The sequence below is a fragment of the Fulmarus glacialis genome, unplaced genomic scaffold, assembly GCF_000690835.1.
Source record: "Fulmarus glacialis isolate BGI_N327 unplaced genomic scaffold, ASM69083v1 scaffold36911, whole genome shotgun sequence".
NCBI lineage: Eukaryota > Metazoa > Chordata > Aves > Procellariiformes > Procellariidae > Fulmarus > Fulmarus glacialis.
Window position 1 is genome coordinate 3,878 of NW_009192776.1, and position 16,683 is coordinate 20,560.

Below are 16,683 nucleotides of genomic sequence, written 5' to 3' on the forward strand. Positions count from 1 at the left end.
TCTGTGGTGCTGAATTATAGCAAAATGTTTTGTTGAAATCTGGAGAGAGGAGTCAGGGTGGGCATTGTGTTTTAGCAAAAGTATTTTGCATGGAAAGTTCTTGGTTTGAAATAACAAAAGCTACATCTGTGGACTGTCAGTTCTCCTCTTAGAATGGTTCTTATTACCCTGCAGGTGCAGCTGGTGGCAGCGTGGCAGGATCTTTGCCAAAGTGACTTAAGCTTAAATCGCCAGTTGACTGAACTGTATGACACACTCCTTGGGACCTGGCACTTGCAACTTCAGTGGGCCACACAGGTGCAGTGACTGTTTAATATTGGTGCAGCGTATGGGAGAGGACGAGATTGAACACACTCTCTTAATTCTCATACAGCTCTGAATAGTTCATCAGTGCTCTCTCTTTGAGTTATACTCTGTGCCTTATCAATGCAAGTCAGGGCGTGCAACCTACTCTCTGTTTCTTGTTCAGCTCTTGCAGACAAGATTTGATTTCTGCAGTTCGACCGACAGCAAGGTTGCTGTGTTATTGACGTTAACGCTGCTCTATCACTTTCATCTGTATCTTAAGTTAAATCTAATTTGTTGGTGTTGCAAATGTGTTCTGTTGCAAGACATTTGAAATGCCTGAATTGCTTTATCACTTGGCCTGGAGGAGGCCCTCAAGGTCATATTGGACTGATTCATATCACTCTGTGTAAGATATCTGAGGGCTTCTGCTATCACCCACTGGAGACTCTGTGCTTGTTTTTCCTGCCAAGAATAATGTAGGATCCAAAAAAGCTATTGTCCTTTAGTGAAATGAAGAAATAAGTTCATATTGTTGAGCCTGTAAGAATTTTTCATCCATGAAGGGTAAGAGATTCTTATCTTCATGTTACGAAGCCTAGTGCAAGTGCTAGGCCCGTACTGCAAAGGAGCTCAGTGTTTCCTTGAAATGTATTTTTTCTGCCTAATGATTCAGTGTGAATTACAGGTCAGATGTCAGTTTACATTTTAGCAGATATTCTTTGAATTGGGGATTGAGAGAGAGAAATGCCACATGGGACAAAGCTCATGTCACTCAATCTCCTGTGTGGCTTATGCTTCCTGAAGAATTCTTGGACCTTTTTCATGCTATTCGGTATCCATAGTGACTTTGCTGCAGGAGACTTGTGGTGATCCCAGCTTTCAAAGCAAATGAGAGAGAATAGCTGACAAAAAAAGTCACAATAAAAGGCTGTAATGCATTTTATGCTAGTGGTATTGAGGGTGGTGCATGTAAATAAAAGTTCTCAGCTGATTACAGTCTTTCTAGCCTTTCCAGTACTGACTTCTGCCTATCTGACCAGTAATTTAGCTCGTGATACAGTGCTATTTCTTCGTATTTTACCGAAATATGTGTTTTTTCCCAACACACCTGTGTAAACTGAGTGCTATGTTTTCAGATGCCCTTTTCTGCCAAGTGGTTTTTCGAATTACTAGAGTGCCTGTGTTCTGCTGAATTCAGTTTTTGACCTATAACTATCTTCTGGTTTCTCGGTTGCTGTATTCAAAGCACAGTTTCAACGGTAAAATATGTATTGACCTAGACTTTTGTAATCAGGCTGTCCTGCATGCTAGGTCAGCAAGGTTCCTGCAGTCTTAGCAGACCTCTTTTGTTTTTTTTTACCCCTTGTGAGGTTTTTCAAATTCGTTTTTGTTCCCTTTTGGTTGGGAGCTCATGTCATCTGAGGAATCTGTGATCTGTTAGTGCACAAAATGTCGTTTTCTTGATCTGTATATCACTATCTCTCACCAACAGGTAATTCTATGTTAATTCTTTCATAGAAAGAAGCACAGGCCCAGCACAGTTTTCTGTGCTGGTGTGAAAAAGTCCAGGTCGGGCTGCTGCTTTCTCTTCCAACTCTTTACTCCTTGGTTATGGCAGCCTGCCTCTCTGCTGACAGCATCTGCAAACCCGACTGTTCTGCCTCTTCTGTCCCTCTGTTTCAGGAGCCCAGGTCTCTATGGCAAGGGCATAAGGGAGACCACAGTGGGCGTGATGGCCCCTGGGAAGTGGTGCCGCGTCTGCCAGCAGGGCAGCAGCACGGGTCCAGGAGGGCTGAAGAAGGTATCAGCCCCTGGATAGACAGGACCTGCTCAGTTTGGAGTGGGTCAGTCTGTCTTTTCTGAGGCAGTGACATGTGGTTTGTACGTTGTGGGTCTCTCTCTGGAAGCTATCTGCTGCTGTCTGCTGCCTGTCGTGTTCCTCTGAGATAAAGTGCTTTTGCTAATAGCTTTTCTGTTACCACAGGTTTTCAAGAACCCCCATGAAATTGTGACTGTATTGTTGATTCAAACTCTGGGAGCGTTGGTGCCTTCCATCCCCGTCTGCCTCAGCACTGCCATGGAGAGAACGGGCCAAGAAACCAAGCTGAATAAGCTGCTGGAGCTCTATGATGCCACCATCCACTTCGCAAAAGGGCTGGAAGTAGCAATGCTGCCAAACCTGAGTAAGGCTCTTGCACTGAATTTTGTCATTCTGTTCTGTCAACTCCTTTGTAAAGTTCCATTGTTTGGGATTTTGTTTAGTTTTACATGGAGGGAGGGATTATACCTTCTACAACATAGACCACTTACGTGGCATTTGCACCTTTGTGTTTGTGCATATGTATATATTGTACACTAAAGATATTGACACAATACTCAATGAGTTTATTGAAGCAGACCTGTTCTGAACACGCTTGCTATCTTGGGTAAATGATATTTAGCACTTTTCCTTTTACAAGCATTAGTATTTCTTCTGTCTAATGGATGAGGAAATGTCTTTAGGGAAGCTATCTGTGAAACGCACGTCGAAAGATCACAAAGCATAAAAGTCGAGGAGTTTCTTGGAATTAAGTCACTCCTTACTAAACAAGAGAAACCTGCTTGAAAGCTGCATGGATTGGATTCTCAATTTTTACTTTGTAGTTTTTCTGTTGCTACTGGTTCATGTTTTAATCAAGTGAAAATACAGGGCAAAATATTATTTCTGAACTGTTGGTAGTTTATTCCCTAGCAGCATCCTCAGTGTTTGATTCAAAATCTAACCTATACTTTCCTTACCCTATGATGTTTGTCATCTCATTTTGGTCATGACTTGATGAATAATTCCTGCAAACCACAAAGTAGTGAGGTCCTGTGTTTACATAGGTTTATGCCTGACTTGACTATTTATAGTCCTTTATTAATCTGGTAGGGCCCCTTCAAAGACCAGGTATGGGAAAATCCTAAATTAAGTGGAGCATTCCTAATGCTGTGTTTCCTGTTTGGTTCCTCATAACATTGTCTTGAGCTATTTAAACGCGGATTCTTACTTGATCATGTAAATTATGATTACTGGGCAATTTTGGGGAGTATGACTGTCATTGTGTCTGGTTTTGTGGTCTTTGTGATTGCGTACTCTTGTCATTCATTTTCTATCCTTGGTTTAGCTTTATTTGTGATTTGTAATAGAAATGGTTAAAAAGGACTTGGAAAAATGATGTCAAATTCTAGAAGATGATGGAATAGGAAGACAGCTGCTGAACTGTTATCCGGGTGTGTTTAAAAAAAAAAAAGTTTCTTTAATTCCATCTCTTCTGCTGTGGGGTAAGATGTTTGGGAAGAGAAATATCTCAAGAATGGAAAGGCCAGGTGACTCAGCAGAACAGGGTCAAACCAGTTCCTATGTATGTGTAGGTGAGGGAAGGGTTCGTTCATGATTCATGGGATAATTCAGGTTGGAAGGGACCTCGGGAGATGATCTAGTCCAAACTCCTGCTCCAAGCAAGGTCCGCTATGAGTTCAGACCATGTTACTCAGGGTGTTGTCCAGTCTGATCTTGAAAATGTCCAAGCATGGGGATAGCACAGGCTTTGGACAACCTGCTCCATTGCTTGTCCGTCCTTAGGGCGTGAAAGGTTTTTCTTACATCCAGGATTCAAAGTAATTCTGGTTTGCTGCTAGTTTGAGTTTGGCAAAACTTCATGGTAACATGTAGTGTCCAGTTCTGGTTGAGAAGTAACCAGTTTTTGTTTGGGTTTGCAGCTGCCTGCTCAACAGAATGGCACTGAAGTGCTGAATTCATGGTACAGGTTGATGAACAGCGTGAAGTAGTAGTGCTAAGTGAATTGAGTTAGTGTCAATTATTTTAAGTATGAACCAGGCTTTCTGATAAATGAGGATTGCCCCTGTTTTAAGTTACGGGAGTAATGTGTTTCACTTCTCAAATGGTTTCAACACCTTCCTTCTATTGTATGTTGGAATGTTTAATAGATTTTTGTCACCCAGGCTGTTTTGGATCAGTGAGTGATAATGTTCCTGAGGCACTTGTTGAGGTAGAACATCTTGGTTTTAGGAAGCAGGTAGAGATAATAACCTTGTTTTTAAAAAAATCTGTGTATTTGAGACTTAAAGCTCTTGGGCAGCACTCCAAGCCTGTGTAGGCAGCATGCTCTAATTGAAGAACTACTGCCTGTTGCTTGAAACACAGTTTTTAGTAGCATGTTCATCTATTTGTAGACTGACATCTGATTCTTTATAGAGGAGCAGAACCTGGTAAAAGTGATGGAACTGGTGGAAGCAGTATATGGTCCGTACAAGCCCTATCAACTTGAGTATGGAGACCTGGAAGAAGAAAATCTCCTCATTCAGATCAGTGCAGTGCCCTTGGTAATGTAGCAGTCTTTGTTCAACTACAGAGGGAGAGGCCTGAAGCCTCTACTAAATACAAGGGTCTTTGCCGTAGTTCTTGCTGTCTTTCGTCCTGTAATTTTTTGGTAATATTTCCTGTTTGCAGTATATTTTTATACTGTTAAGTAAATTTTGTTTAAGGAATAAAGTTAATTTTGGCAGCACTGTCAGGTCGGAGGTAACTCCTTTCTTCTTCTCCTCCACCCAGTAACTGGCGCTTTGTGGATCTGCTGGAGAAAGACTTTACCAAAATATTACTATCAACCAAAAGCCTGCTTCAAGTTCAATAGAATTTATTAAGAACAGAGTCCGGGGGAGGAAAGTGCTTTTTGTAGAAGATTCTGTTGTTGGCAGAACTGTTTTTCCTTGAAGACCTAGTAAACATAGGATTTGGCAGCCTGACTTTTATTAACAGTCACTGTGCAGGAAGGTGGAAGCAACCAGTGTTGTTCTCCCTTAAGTGTGTCACAGTGTTGGAGGATGCTGAGAGAACGATGTGTTACACAAACTGTCTTTTCTTTAATGCCTGGACACTCACTGAAAGAAGAGTCAGGCTCAACTTTGTTATTGTTGTTATTTAGGAGCATTGGGAAGTAATTGACTGTGTCCAGGAACTGAACCATTCAGTCAACAAACTCTTCATTCTGGCTTCTGGAGCCGTCGACAACTGCATTAAACTCACTGATGGACTGGGAGTGTCTGGGCTCCTTAAAGCTCTGAAAGCTCTGTTCACGAAGTAAGGTGCTTTTAGTTACACTGCTGCATTTGTCCTAAGGGAGTAGCAAGTATTCAGTTTGTGGCCAAGGATTTTGTAGTTCATGAAAAATGTCTGAGTATCTATCTGAAAGTATCTATAACCGTAATATGAATCGTCTGATATCCCCTCCTACCACTTCATTCAGGCAGTGATTGTTTCTTAGGGGTAAAATGGAAGCTTTTTATGGCTAAATGGAAGACTTTTCTCAGCTGTTTGCTATTGTGGTTGGACTGAATTTTCATTTTTAATAAATACTTTTGGAGGGAAAAATGTTTCCCAGAACAGAGTAAGACAAAGACAGATCAGGCTGATGAAAGTCAGTGAGGAAATGTATACTTACTGGGACCTCACATTCGGAATCTGCCTGTAAGTGCGAGATACCCTAAGTGAGTGAGGTTCACTATAAGTTCTTGTCTTAAAGTATCAGTGACAGCCTGCTTAGATCATATTCAGTACTGATTACCTCCTTATTCTTTCCTGATATCGAAAGAGCTGCTCACAAGGTATAAATCAAACTGTTACCTTGTTGCCCTGTGGGGAAGAGGAAAGCACGCTTCTCTGATCTCACCTTCTTTATAGGCAATTACATAGCAGTGTGCATGCCTCCAGCTTATGGGCATTATTTAAAAAAAAAAGGGGGTGTGTGGAAAACAATGTTCTCCTTTTTATCCATGTTCTCATCTGGGGAGTAGCTGAGAAAACAAATTCATAAGATTGTTGTCACTGTGTTCCTGGAGTAAGGGCCAAGTGATGTTGGAATTGCAGTAGCCTTATAAACTTTTTCTGGTCTTTCCTAGGAAATGTGATCAGTGTAGTGGTAACAAAAATGTCTTACTCATACCTTCTCAGGGGAGTGGAGAGTTTCTAGTACCCCATATGCAACAAATTGAAGTAGCCACACAGTATCTGTTACTCTGAGTTTCTCCGTGTCTTCTAGTGTAGGTTTGAGTGGGCTGTGGCTCATCAGTTCTTCACATTCATGTGTTTGGACTGGAACAACAGTGTCTCTTCTGAACTCCTCTTCTTCTAATATTTCTGGTTCTTATTTGGCCCTTGTAGAGGACTGAATGAGCAAATTGCAGGACATGCACTTATGCTGCTCTCCAACCTATTCTCTTACGCTGGTGCTTATCTCTTCTCCATTTCTCATTACAGGTATACATCTGACTTTACAAATACATTGCAGTCTATACGAAAGAAATGTAAACTGGATGATGTCCTATCAGATTCCCTTTTCCAGGAGGACTGGACTGCATTCCAAAACTCTGTCCGGTAAAGGGGATTTTTTTGCCTGGCTCAGAACTGAGTTTTGTACCAAAGTTGGAAGGGAGTTACTTGGGGTCAGTTTACACAAGTTCTTAGTGCAGAATGTAGGGCTATGCCCACTTAGCTGCAGTGCTGGTGGGAGCATTAGTGTTAGTGACTGGGTTTCAGGTTGTTGCTGGCACAGTAAGTGCTATGAGACTCCCCATCCTGTCTGGAGCAAGACTGCATGTCATATCACTTGAAATATCAGCAGCTCTTAGAATTTTTCCCAGTGACACTGAGCTGGCCTTAGCTATGATGACAAGAAGTAGCATGTGGATGAGGCTGTTGGCCAAAAAAATTCAATATGTTATCAAATGGATGCAGAGTTAATAGCCAAATTAACTCTTGACAGATGTGTCCCCTGTGGGCTGTGGTTTGGTTATTGCATTTTATAATTACTTGATACGTGTCTGAGATGGGTTGTCTGGGGAGGGGGTCTGGCATTATCTGACTCAAATCTCACAACACGTGTTTTTGTCTTGTCCTTTCCCAGGATAATTACTACTTGCGGTGAGCTCCTTCGTCAGTGTGGAGACTTTGAGCAGCAATTGGCCAACAGGTGAGCATTGCTGAACTTAGTTCATGAGCTGTCAACATAGGTACCAAGTTGAAAGAAAACAAATCCCAAGGTACTTTCGTTGCATAGACCATGGAGGGAAAGCAGAACCACGGTGATTTCCCCCCGCTGCCCCTCCCCATCTTTTGAAATGTCAGAGATGGGTCACACACTGTTCCACTCAGTCGTGTGCCCTGAGACAGTCACAAGAATCCTTTTTCTTGGATATCTGGCCAGGCATCAAATGGACTGCCAGACTGGGGTCAGGAAGGAATTTTCCACCAGATCAAATTGGCAAGATTCTCACCCCCCCTTGTGACACAGGGCATGAATCACTTGCTGAAACGAATCTAGGTGTGCCTGAACTTATCAATTCCTTGTAACTTGAGGAGCGTCTAGCACAGGCAGCACGTAGATCTTTTGTTGCTTGTAAGCAGTGCACTGTTCAGCCTCTTGTACGTTGAAATGCTTTAGTCTGACTTTAGTGCCTGTGCTTTGGATAGGACACAGTGGCCTGCAGTGCGCAGGAGGCTGAGTTTGTTCCATATCTGCAGGGCGTTCTGAGAGCACAATCCTCTTTTTCATCTCAATATTTTCTTGCAGTTTTTGAGTTGCACAGTAGCCATGAGAGTTGGCTGTAATTAGTGTCTGCCAACAATGAATACTCTCTCCCTTGAAGTAACATAAAGGTAGTGTTGGTCCTTGGACCAACGTGAGAACAACAGTGCTGATTTCAGAGGATTTTGCTAGTGACTTTTGTGTACTTGTTTTCAGGATTTTATCAACTGCTGGGAAGTATCTCTCGGACTCCTACAGCCCTTGTAGTTTTTCTGGCTTTCAGGATAACAGTTCTGCAGAAAAGAAGAGCTCTGTAAAGAATCCCTGGCAGGAATACAATTATCTTTTGAAGGAGAATCCGTCTGAGTATGCCAGCCTGATGGAAACACTTTACACTCTAAAGGTAGCTTTGGTGCCTGGGAGAGCCTGCCTCTATCACAGGTTGCTGTTGGGCCCACATTTGGTAGATGAGACTTGGATTTCCCCTACAGCCTGATTACTTTTCATCCTGAACTGCAGGCTTTTGATGGGCTATGTTCCAAGTCTTTCACAGAGACACCGATTGATCCGCTGAGAGATGAGATGTGCAAACCCAGGAAGTCTGGACTCATCCCATCTCTCCCCAGATCCTGGCTGTGTTTTGTGAACATGCCCTTATCAGTTCAGGTGAGGGAGAGTTTGTCACAGAAAGCATTGGGAAGATTGTGTTGGAGCCATTTCAAATTCTGGAGCCCACACACCGGCTTCTCAAGCCACTTACACTCTGTTGCCGTATCCATTCTGAAATACAATTCTGCCAGATCATTCATGCATGCATCTGTGAACAGGGTAGAATGACTCTAGTTATCTTCTTGTGGATCTAAGTTATGTTTGCCATCGTTAGTCACCTGTAGTAGTGAAGTCAAGGTTATGAGTTCTGCCTCTTATTTCCTCAAAAACATTTTGATTTCTTTTGCACTTAATTTACCTGCAACTTGTGCAGCTCTGCCTTCAGTGTTACATGTTTGACTTTAAACCTTTGCTAAATAGTCAAGTTCCATAGGTACCCTTCATGTAAAACTTCTGCTTAATTCCATGCCGGGAATTAGTTAGTTGTGCCCTTTGAGTAAAAGGCAGTTTTGCTATCTTCTCTGCAAGCTTCTCAGTATCTAGCCTGTACTGGTGCCTGGCATGGCTGGAATGTGATGCCGATTCTCTGTTCTACATTTCAGGGAGCAGCACGCAGTTTCTGTCTTGAATAACTGGTTGGAATAGAGCATCCCAAAGGAAACAAGCTGTGCCATTGCAGAGGAAAGCTCTTTTGTATTAGGATGGCCTAGTAAAGACCTCTTTAGGAATGTTAACAAAGCTGCTCTTTGGTCAGTATAATGACTTCTGTATGTAAACATTTTTCTGTGTCTGTATGTGTTAGGAAAAAGGTACGAGTAACCACAACCTGTTGTCTTCATCTCGATCTGCCCTAAGCCGCCTCAACCAGCTGGCACACCACTTGGCTTTTGATTCTGTTTTTCTTCGCATCAAACAACAACTCTTGCTTGTTTCAAAGATGGAGGTGAGTAATGGGTACGTCAATCTGATCTGAACTGGCAGGGTTTACCCGTAGGATCCCTTAGGGTGGAGTACAGCTCAATGTTGCTTACCTTTCTCCTTTTCAGAATGTTTCCCTCCGGTATCACATTTCTTCCTTGAGCTACAGTCAGTGGAAAAGTTTACCTCCCTTCATCCACAGCATTCACAACATACAGCTATGTTTGCAAGCTCTGATGTTTGTTTGAGATGTTGCTTTTCTAACTTGCGTGAGCATGTATTTTCCACAGGGAAGTGTGTGGAAAGGATTGTGTATGTTTTGGGCCTGAGGGAGGACAAGGTAGCAGTTTTCTCACGATCTGTGTTCTGCTTTCTAGAAGTCCTTTGGTAGTCACTGTTCATGTCGCAGGGTGACCCCTTCCTAGAATACCAGTAGGCTTCACGCTCCAGAAAGTCATAGACTCTTTCTGCACTTTTTGCCTTACAGGGTTGGAATTCTGGTGGCATTGGTGAGACCCTGACAGATGACCTGCCAAACTTCAGCCTGACTCCTCTGGAATATATCAGCAATGTAAGAGCATGCAAGGGTAGTTACTGGAAGCCCAATGCTGGGGGAATCTCTTCTGTGTTTCCCCAATTTTTTTGTAAAATCATAGTATTTGTTAAAATTTTTATATGATGGTGATAGATGCTCTCAGTGGTCTAGCTCTCATCAGTTGGGTTGTACCATTCTTTGTAGCTTTTATGAAATCCCTGTCAAATTGTGGAATAGCAAAAGAACACAGGGAGCACAACGAGAGGTTCTTCTCTATCGAACTGCACTGTTTACAGTATTAATTCTCATAATGGGATGGGAAATGCCAACTTTTGTTTGTAGGGGTGAATACTGAACGTATATTCATAATGCAGCCCATGTAGCCTAAAAGTTCATGCAATGTGTATTGGAGTGATTTAATCATACTATGAAGTTAAAAAAGTCTTGAGCTCTTACCCTTCTAATCCCCACGTGACTCCCTGGTTTCTCTTTCTGATGGGATAACAATGAAACCTTTTTGGCAATGGGGTGTCTGAGTGGAAGAGGAGAGTGAGCTGTTCATTCCTTCTGACTAGGCACTCCGCAGTTTGGTGCTGCTGAACAGCATTCTGATTGCTCTCCCATTCTCCTGGTTGGTGTTGCAAGTCGCTACCAAATTTGCAGTTCAGATATTAATATTAGCTGCTATTATTATCTCAATAAAAAGTATAATTTGATAAGCAAGTTTTTTTATTTTACTATCATTCTGTGCATCACACAGGGAACGGATTTTTCAAGGACAGGCGGCAACCAAAACCTTGTAATATTTTGGTTTCTTCTGGCTTATGGCCTACAGACTGTTATACTCTGCTTTTAAAGCTTAAAAAAAAAAGCAAAAAGAAATGTATAGAAATGGGTAGTCAGTCAATTTGTGGGATAATTTTATCATAGGTAGTTTGAATTTAGCTATCTGAGAGACTTTTATGAGGTTTAGAAAGCTCGTGGGCAGTGTATCAGGTAAAACTTCAAGGAAAGGTTGCTACTGAAATTCTAAGTTGCTTTCTAATTAACACAGTTCACCAGGAGAGATGTGCATGGTTGTTAACTTTCAATTAAAGTGGCAGCCTCTTAAAACTGAGATGTGTATGGTTGTTACTTGATTATGTGAGGAGTCAAAGGACATTTCTGGCTGTCCAAGGCAAAGAGGAACTTTAAAAAAATTTCAGATACAAAGCATTTGTTTTCTGACATCTTTTCAGATCTACCCTTTATCCTGCTGCTGAGTGATAGGTGGGCCAAGACTGAGCCACCGCTTTGTCTTAGGTAGTCTTGAAGTAACAGTACTGCGTTGTGCAGTAAAATTGAAAACTAAAAAACTAGAGGAGAGTTTAGAAACAAATTGATGTGGCGTATGTGCTGTGTAGAAGACAAGGCAGGTGATGTTAGCTAAGGAAAAAGCTATTAATGAACATGTTCCATAATGGGGAGGCAGAGTACTCTTAACTGTATCTGCACCTGGGAAGATTCTCTGTAGTAGCAGATAATCACTTTGTAAACAGGGCGGTATTTGTTGTGTGCCTGAAGTTAGGCAACTTATGCGTGTGAATTTGTGAGCGTGGTCCTGTTTGGGAGTGATGCATTTCTGTAAGTCATTATTATATTGTCACTTGAATCCGTGTTTCCTCTTCTGTGGTTTTGTTTGGTTCAGTCACTTAAATTCTGCTCTAGAAAACAAATAGCCAGAGATCGAAGATTTGCTTGGAGTAACAGTTCTCTGTACAGGTTTTTCTTAATGTGATTGTTTCAATGACTGGTTCTCTGACCTTGTGAAAATTTTTTCTTGTACAAAGTGTAATGATGAGCAAGAGCCAATTTGTTTCTGAGCAAATGTAGGTTAGTGAGTTGCTGTCAAGCTCAGCTTTCTGCTTTCAGGTGTGAATTACTGCAGTTGACTTTTTTTCTCTAGCAAAGTACTTGCTTCACATTTGTTCAGTGACTCAGCTCTTTGTGCTTTTATTCTAGATTGGGCAATATATTATGTCGCTTCCTCTCCACCTTGAGCCATTTGTCACTCAAGAGGATTCTGCTTTGGAACTGGCGTTACATGCTGGAAAACTGCCTTACCCCCCAGAACAAGGTAGTGTCTTGAAGTGTCTGGGGGAAAGCTTTCACATTTTGACATTTTGTGGGTGTGATGTGTTATGGTAACAAAGCTGTTTGAGATCCATTTCCTATCATCTAGTCATGCTGTTTCTTCCAAGAGTCTCTTGGTAATACGCAGGAGGAGTGAGCCTCTAAATAGTGAGTAAAACTTCTTCAGCTTGGTCTATTTAAGTTTAGTGTTCATTAAAACTGTGGTTTGGGTGCAGGGTCTGAAGTATTACTGTTTCAGAGTCAGAGCAGTATTTAATATCCTAGGTGCAGGGAGTGAACAGGAGGTGCCTGGGGTCAGTTCCCGAAGTCTGAAGGGAACCGTTGAACCATCTAGCCTGAAAGACTTCTCAAGTTAGCTTTTGCGGCTTCTGCTCCCTATCAGCCTGTCCATTGGAGTACAGTTCACGGAGCGGCTTGGACTGTCTAACAGCATGCTGAAGGGGGAGTCTTGCCCCAGCTTTGCACTCCTGCCCTGTCCTTTGTGCTGCTTCCACAGCAGGGCCGTTTCCGTTCATTAACCCCACAGAAAAGTACTCACTTTTTTCTTTTTCTGGCCTAGTTTCTCTCAAAAATGTGTCAATAAAGTGATTTAAATCAGCTCCCTAAGAAGTCTGCTGTGCAGCAGAGCTGGCAGGAGCGCACAGCAAGAAGTAGGCAAAGAGGAAGCTTGTGACCATGTTTAGAAGTAGTGAGTTGTTAGGATGGCCGACCCTCTCATGTAATGTCCCCATCTGCTGAAGAAAACAACCCTGCATCGGTGATCATACAGTGTATTCTTACCCCCAGACAGTACCTAAGCTGGCATTCTTGCAACAGCTGTCTGCCAGCAGCTGACCTGGTATGAAGCTTTCCAGCTTCAGACCCTAGTGAAATCTGGAGAGAATGTCCCATAAGCTTAATTTTACACTAATCACTTGTGGTATAAAATATGCAGTCCTCTATGGCCTTGCTGAGAAACACAGCCCCTTAATTTGTTGCTGGAAAAGAGGAGCCCCTGAGCTCCTTTCTTCAGGAATAGATTATTCGTTCTCAAGCATGATAGTAATGCTGTTTACTTGTAAACAACTTTTTCCTCTGCCTCTTTTCTCTATAAATCCAGGAAAAACTACTGTTATATCCGGTGTGATATGCTAACTTGTGCCCATCTGTGACAAAGGTTAGGAGCCCACGGTCAGAAACTGGTCTGCCGTCTGTCTTGTTTTGGACAGGTTTTGCGTCTTTGGGAATGTGTTTTCTTAAGGATCCGACCACATGTTCTGGTCTCCGTAGTCAGGTTCTTGCTCATTAAGGACACAATTCTGGAATGCTGACCACTTCACTGAAATTCCTTTTTCATCCTGTGTCAACTCCAGCTGAAAAATCATTAGAGCTCCACTGCTACTTCCAGGGCCACCTGGGTCCTTAGTGATTAGATACCAGCCACAATGATTAAACCCCCCCATGCTGAAGGAAGTGCAGTGGGTGCTGCGGGTGGCTGCTGTCTGAGACAGCTACGGCCCAGGTTCCTCTTCAAAACTTTCTCCCCAGAATACATGAGGAGTTCTTTCTGCGTGTCTTTCCTTAATTTCTTGCAGCAAGCTGAGTTTTGGCTTGCGTTCATTCTTCAGATGGCTGTCCTTACCTGTTGTCATTAGTCCTGCTGCAGTTAACAACAGTAGCTACATAATGCTTCCCAGCAGGTTGGCAGCGCACCATGGTTTGCTGTGGTTAATCTCTTCTCGGTGTTTATTTCCACTGACAATCAAGGAAGTGTAGAGCTTGGTATTTATAGTCTTCCTGTAGCCTGCTGAGAATACGCTCTTTAGTTTAGGTTTTTGCATTACTTATTTTGTCATCTTAAAGTATTTACATGTTTAATAGTTCATTAACTTTCAAAACACTGATGAACACCGAATTCCTTTAGGGCTTGAAAAAAACCTGTGAATCCTTGTCATTGCAGTAGTTTGTAAACTAGTCCTGGAAGGTGGTCCTATAGAATATGCCAGGCAGTGCCCCTGATCCCAGCCTGCTCAGCTATCAGCCCTTTGGAAATGACGTACCTGGAGAAGTAATAGAGGGAGGTCAAGTGTTTTGGGTCTTGAGCTAACTTTCAATGTTGTATAGTGTCAGGGAGGATATGTAACTGCTTTGGCTACTCCAAAACCAGCTGATAAACTCTGAACCCTAATGAATACCTTAATGTCTCATTGAAGAAACAGTTAACCATTTATGAATTATGTTTTGTTACAAAACCAGCAAATGCAGGTAAGCGAGTCTGCTGACAGCTAACGAGAATTTTCTGTCCAGGAGATGAATTACCTGAGCTGGACAACATGGCTGACTACTGGCTCGGCTCCATCGCCAGAGCTACGATGCAAACTTACTGCGAAGTCATCCTGCAAATACCAGAGCTCACAGTACATTCGACAAAGCAGCTTGCCACAGACATTGGTAAGATTGGTGCACGCACTGTCCTGAGAACTGTTGCCGTAACACATGGGCTGCTCTGTCATAAGATTAGATTTGAAGAGACTGCAGTGTGGGTTTCTCCTTTTATCGTGAGCATGTTGATCTGATATGATACTCTGCATGGTGGAGTGGTTCACAGCTGCTCTTTTGCAAAGTGTTCTGTCACATCCCTCTTTGAGGGAAGGGTGATGTTCCGGTAGGTAGTCCAGCTTCTTCACTGCTTTGTGCTTCTGACTGTGGAAATGAAAGTCCTTCAGAACTGAGGGGATTCCGTTACAAGCCAGTCATCGCAAGAAAGATCTGTATATAATCTTTCCAAGTGTGGCCCTGCGCTTTCCCTTCTCATCAAAGTGCCGTGTACTGCCAGTATACGTCATATAGGGGGTACACAGCATGTGCCAAGCCTGTTGGGAAGTGCTCCAGTGGATTACGAAGGGGGAAGCTGGTTGATTTCTTCCATTCACTTGATAGCTGAAGTAGGGAAGGTCAGCTAAAGGCCTTCTAAAAGTTGTTGTGGAGCACTTGACCAGCATCCTTTTTTACAAAACCTATAGGATCAGCTCCCCTGCCATGGTTAACTTAACGCCCTGCTGCTCTGAAGGTGCTAGATGACTAAAGCTACTTTCAACATGGAGAAATTTTCAGCAGCAAAGTGGGACATAGCTGGCACGTGTTGTTCATCTCTGCCTTCTCCCATGCCATGCAGAGTGATTGAGGGAGGACTGATGGAAGGTGCCGGGGAAGGCGTTTCTGCAGGATATGGAGGAGATGGCTTTTTCTTATTCAAAGCTGATGAAAGTGTCAGCTTGAGACCACTACAGCTGTTGTAAATGCCAGTTAGTCCTTCTTTTTTGCTGTAAATCATGGATGCTGACTTCCCCACGGCCAAGCTCAAAAATAAGGATACAGACAATATCTCCTCAGCCTGCCTGAAAGCGAGCTTGAATGCCAGTGAACTCAGCCTGAATCTTTTTTTTTTTTTTTTTTTGGCTTTGTTCCCCCCAAATAAGCTTTCTGTGTCAAGTACGGCATTCTCCCTTCCATCCTTAATTCCCCAACTAACTTTGAATCAGTGAGCTGGAACTCCCTCCTGCCTCAACAGCCATTCACCTCTGCAGAACTTCCCAGCTTTGTTGCAAGCTCTTTGCCTTTGAAAGTGTGATTGTGATCCTTTATCTGTGACCGTGGTGACTGACTACCCCAAAGGTGTTATGTGCAGATACTGAAACGTGGGAGAATGTGTCTCAGTCCTCTGAACAAAACAGACGGTTGTCTAAGCTAGTGTACAGGAAGCAAAAAATATGCACCAGTCAGTACAGTTAGATTCCAAACACACTGCCGTATTCTGTGTTTTTGAGCTATCAGTGACAGGATTCTAGCTGTTGTGAAGAACGAAGAATAACTTTCATTTGCACAGTGTCTGTTGCCTGTTCAAATACATGTTTATCCTTGATCTTACAGATTATCTAATAAACGTTATGGATGCCCTCGGCCTTCAGCCATCAAGAACACTGCAAAATATTGTAACTCTGTTGAAGGCAAAACCAGAGGACTACCGGCAAGCTGCAAAAAGTGTGCCCCGCAGAATGGCCAGCAGCATCGCTGCAATGAGAGGCGTGGAGTGTTAGCTGTGATGTCCCTGCTGCTGGACACTGTTCAAGGGCTGAACTGTTTGGGTTGGTTTTATTTCCCTATAAACTTTGCAAGGACAGTGAAAATATCTCTGGGGATTAGGGGAATTTATTTCTGAATAACTTTTAATAAATGTCTTTGTCTAGGAAAAGCTTGTTCCATTTTTCCATCTTTAGAAATAAGGAGGGATGTCCTACAGCCAAATTTACCAAAAACTATCTGGATGACTTTGAGTAAGCTGAGCAGTGCTGGCTTCTGACTAGAAACGTTCTGCCCATTGCTGGAGAGTTCACGCTTCATGGCGGTGAGGTGACTGGCTTTTTCAGAAAATTTAATCAATTCTGAATCTAAAATTATGGGGTAGGTACAACAAAGATCGACTGATTGGAAGCTCTTCTACCTGGAGGCAATTGTCATTGCTCAAGTCTGTCATTATTCACAAAGTCAAGAAGACAGTCTCCTCAATTAGTAGATGAGGCATGATGAAGCTTAACCCTGAGAATAAAACCAGTTTTGTAGGTTGTTCCTTGTGCGATTAATGTATTCTACTGAAAG

The 16,683-nt window shown here is 42.6% G+C and overlaps 1 protein-coding gene across 1 annotated transcript in view; it reads left to right on the forward strand.

Annotated features, from left to right (window-relative positions):
* The window catches only part of COG7 (component of oligomeric golgi complex 7), a 19,979-nt gene extending 3,700 nt beyond the window's left edge, over positions 1 to 16,279 (forward strand). The window contains exons 5-16 of the mRNA XM_009587211.1: positions 175 to 297; positions 2,273 to 2,471; positions 4,526 to 4,653; positions 5,256 to 5,410; positions 6,587 to 6,703; positions 7,233 to 7,298; positions 8,070 to 8,256; positions 9,265 to 9,405; positions 9,868 to 9,951; positions 11,917 to 12,031; positions 14,335 to 14,478; positions 15,958 to 16,279. Of these exons, the coding sequence (XP_009585506.1) occupies positions 175 to 297; positions 2,273 to 2,471; positions 4,526 to 4,653; positions 5,256 to 5,410; positions 6,587 to 6,703; positions 7,233 to 7,298; positions 8,070 to 8,256; positions 9,265 to 9,405; positions 9,868 to 9,951; positions 11,917 to 12,031; positions 14,335 to 14,478; positions 15,958 to 16,124 (1,626 nt within the window). The 3' untranslated portion in view covers positions 16,125 to 16,279. The remainder of the gene's footprint in view (positions 1 to 174; positions 298 to 2,272; positions 2,472 to 4,525; positions 4,654 to 5,255; positions 5,411 to 6,586; positions 6,704 to 7,232; positions 7,299 to 8,069; positions 8,257 to 9,264; positions 9,406 to 9,867; positions 9,952 to 11,916; positions 12,032 to 14,334; positions 14,479 to 15,957) is intronic.
* The last annotated feature ends 404 nt before the right edge of the window (positions 16,280 to 16,683 follow it).